The sequence below is a fragment of the Neomonachus schauinslandi genome, unplaced genomic scaffold, assembly GCF_002201575.2.
Source record: "Neomonachus schauinslandi unplaced genomic scaffold, ASM220157v2 HiC_scaffold_5893, whole genome shotgun sequence".
Classification (NCBI taxonomy): Eukaryota; Metazoa; Chordata; class Mammalia; order Carnivora; family Phocidae; genus Neomonachus; species Neomonachus schauinslandi.
The window spans coordinates 400-1,625 of NW_025414581.1; the positions used below are offsets into that span (position 1 = coordinate 400).

A 1,226-nucleotide genomic window follows, 5' to 3' on the forward strand; every position below is an offset into this window, starting at 1 on the left:
CCCGTGGCCCTTTGGGGCTGGAGTCATCTGCCCATTCTCCAGATGAGGAAGCTAAGTCCCAGGGAGGGGAAGACAGGCTGGGGGCACAGGTGCTCTGACTCACGCCCCCCGATGTGGGCTCTGGGCTCCTCGTTCTGGATTTCATGGAGGGAATGCCAGAGCCAGTGGGCCACCAGCCTTGGGTGCCATGTCTCTAGAGTGTCCCCCCATCGGGATGGAGTCCCACCGTATCGAGGACAACCAGATCCGGGCCTCGTCCATGCTGCGGCATGGCCTGGGGGCACAGCGAGGCAGGCTCAACATGCAGGTGGGTGTTGGGATGCGCCCATCTTGCAACTGGGCAGGGGGCTCTGCCATGTGCTCATCCTCCGCACCGCCCCCAACAGGCCGGGGCCACCGAGGATGACTACTATGACGGGGCATGGTGCGCTGAGGATGATGCTCAGAGACAGTGGATCGAGGTAGACACCAGAAGGACCACCAAGTTCACAGGCATCATCACCCAGGGCCGTGACTCCAGCATCCAGTACGTCGGCCAGACTCAGGCACCTAGCGAGGGGTGGATGGCTCCGGGCACAGGACTGCGTCCCATGCAGGACGCGCCACCCCCAATCCTCGTGGATGAGCAGATCACCCACCCGTGGCACGTAGCAGGCGTGGGAGCCGCTCCTGCTGCCCGGGACGAGCCCCACACACCCCTGCCAACTCCTGAGTGCCCGGGACCTGGGCAGGGAGAGCAGCCTGCCCTGACCGCCGTTTGCTCCCCAGTGATGACTTCGTGACCTCCTTCTTCGTGGGCTTCAGCAACGACAGCCAGACGTGGACGATGTTCACCAACGGCTATGAGGAAATGGTGGGGGCCCCTGAGCTCGCGGCTCTGCCCTGGCGTCGGGGCTGGGGGTGGGCTCTTGAGGCAGGGGTGGGGGGCTGTTCTGAGGCCGGCCTCTCCCCAGACCTTCCATGGGAACGTGGACAAGGACACGCCCGTGCTGAGCGAGCTCCCGGAGCCAGTGGTGGCCCGCTTCATCCGCGTCTACCCACTCACCTGGAATGGCAGCCTGTGCATGCGCCTGGAGGTGCTAGGGTGTCCCGTGTCTCGTGAGTGCAGGGGGCTGCTGGGCAGCCGGCGGGGGGCAGGGGCTGGCTGGGAGGGGGGCTGCCCGGGAGGGGGGGCCTGGCCACGGGGAGGGGCTGGCCGGGGCTGGGGCCGGCTGAAGGGGTGTCTG

At 66.6% G+C, this 1,226-nt stretch overlaps 1 protein-coding gene across 1 annotated transcript; it reads left to right on the top strand.

The window, feature by feature from the left end:
* Positions 1-203: 203 nt before the first annotated feature.
* On the top strand, positions 204-1,133 carry LOC110583069 (adipocyte enhancer-binding protein 1-like; the record flags this gene model as incomplete). The annotated part of the gene is made up of 4 exons (XM_021693136.2): positions 204-307; positions 387-526; positions 769-853; positions 954-1,133. Coding segments are annotated over exons 1-4 (498 nt in total), but the record flags the coding sequence as incomplete, so codon positions are not given.
* Between the last annotated feature and the right edge of the window lie 93 nt (positions 1,134-1,226).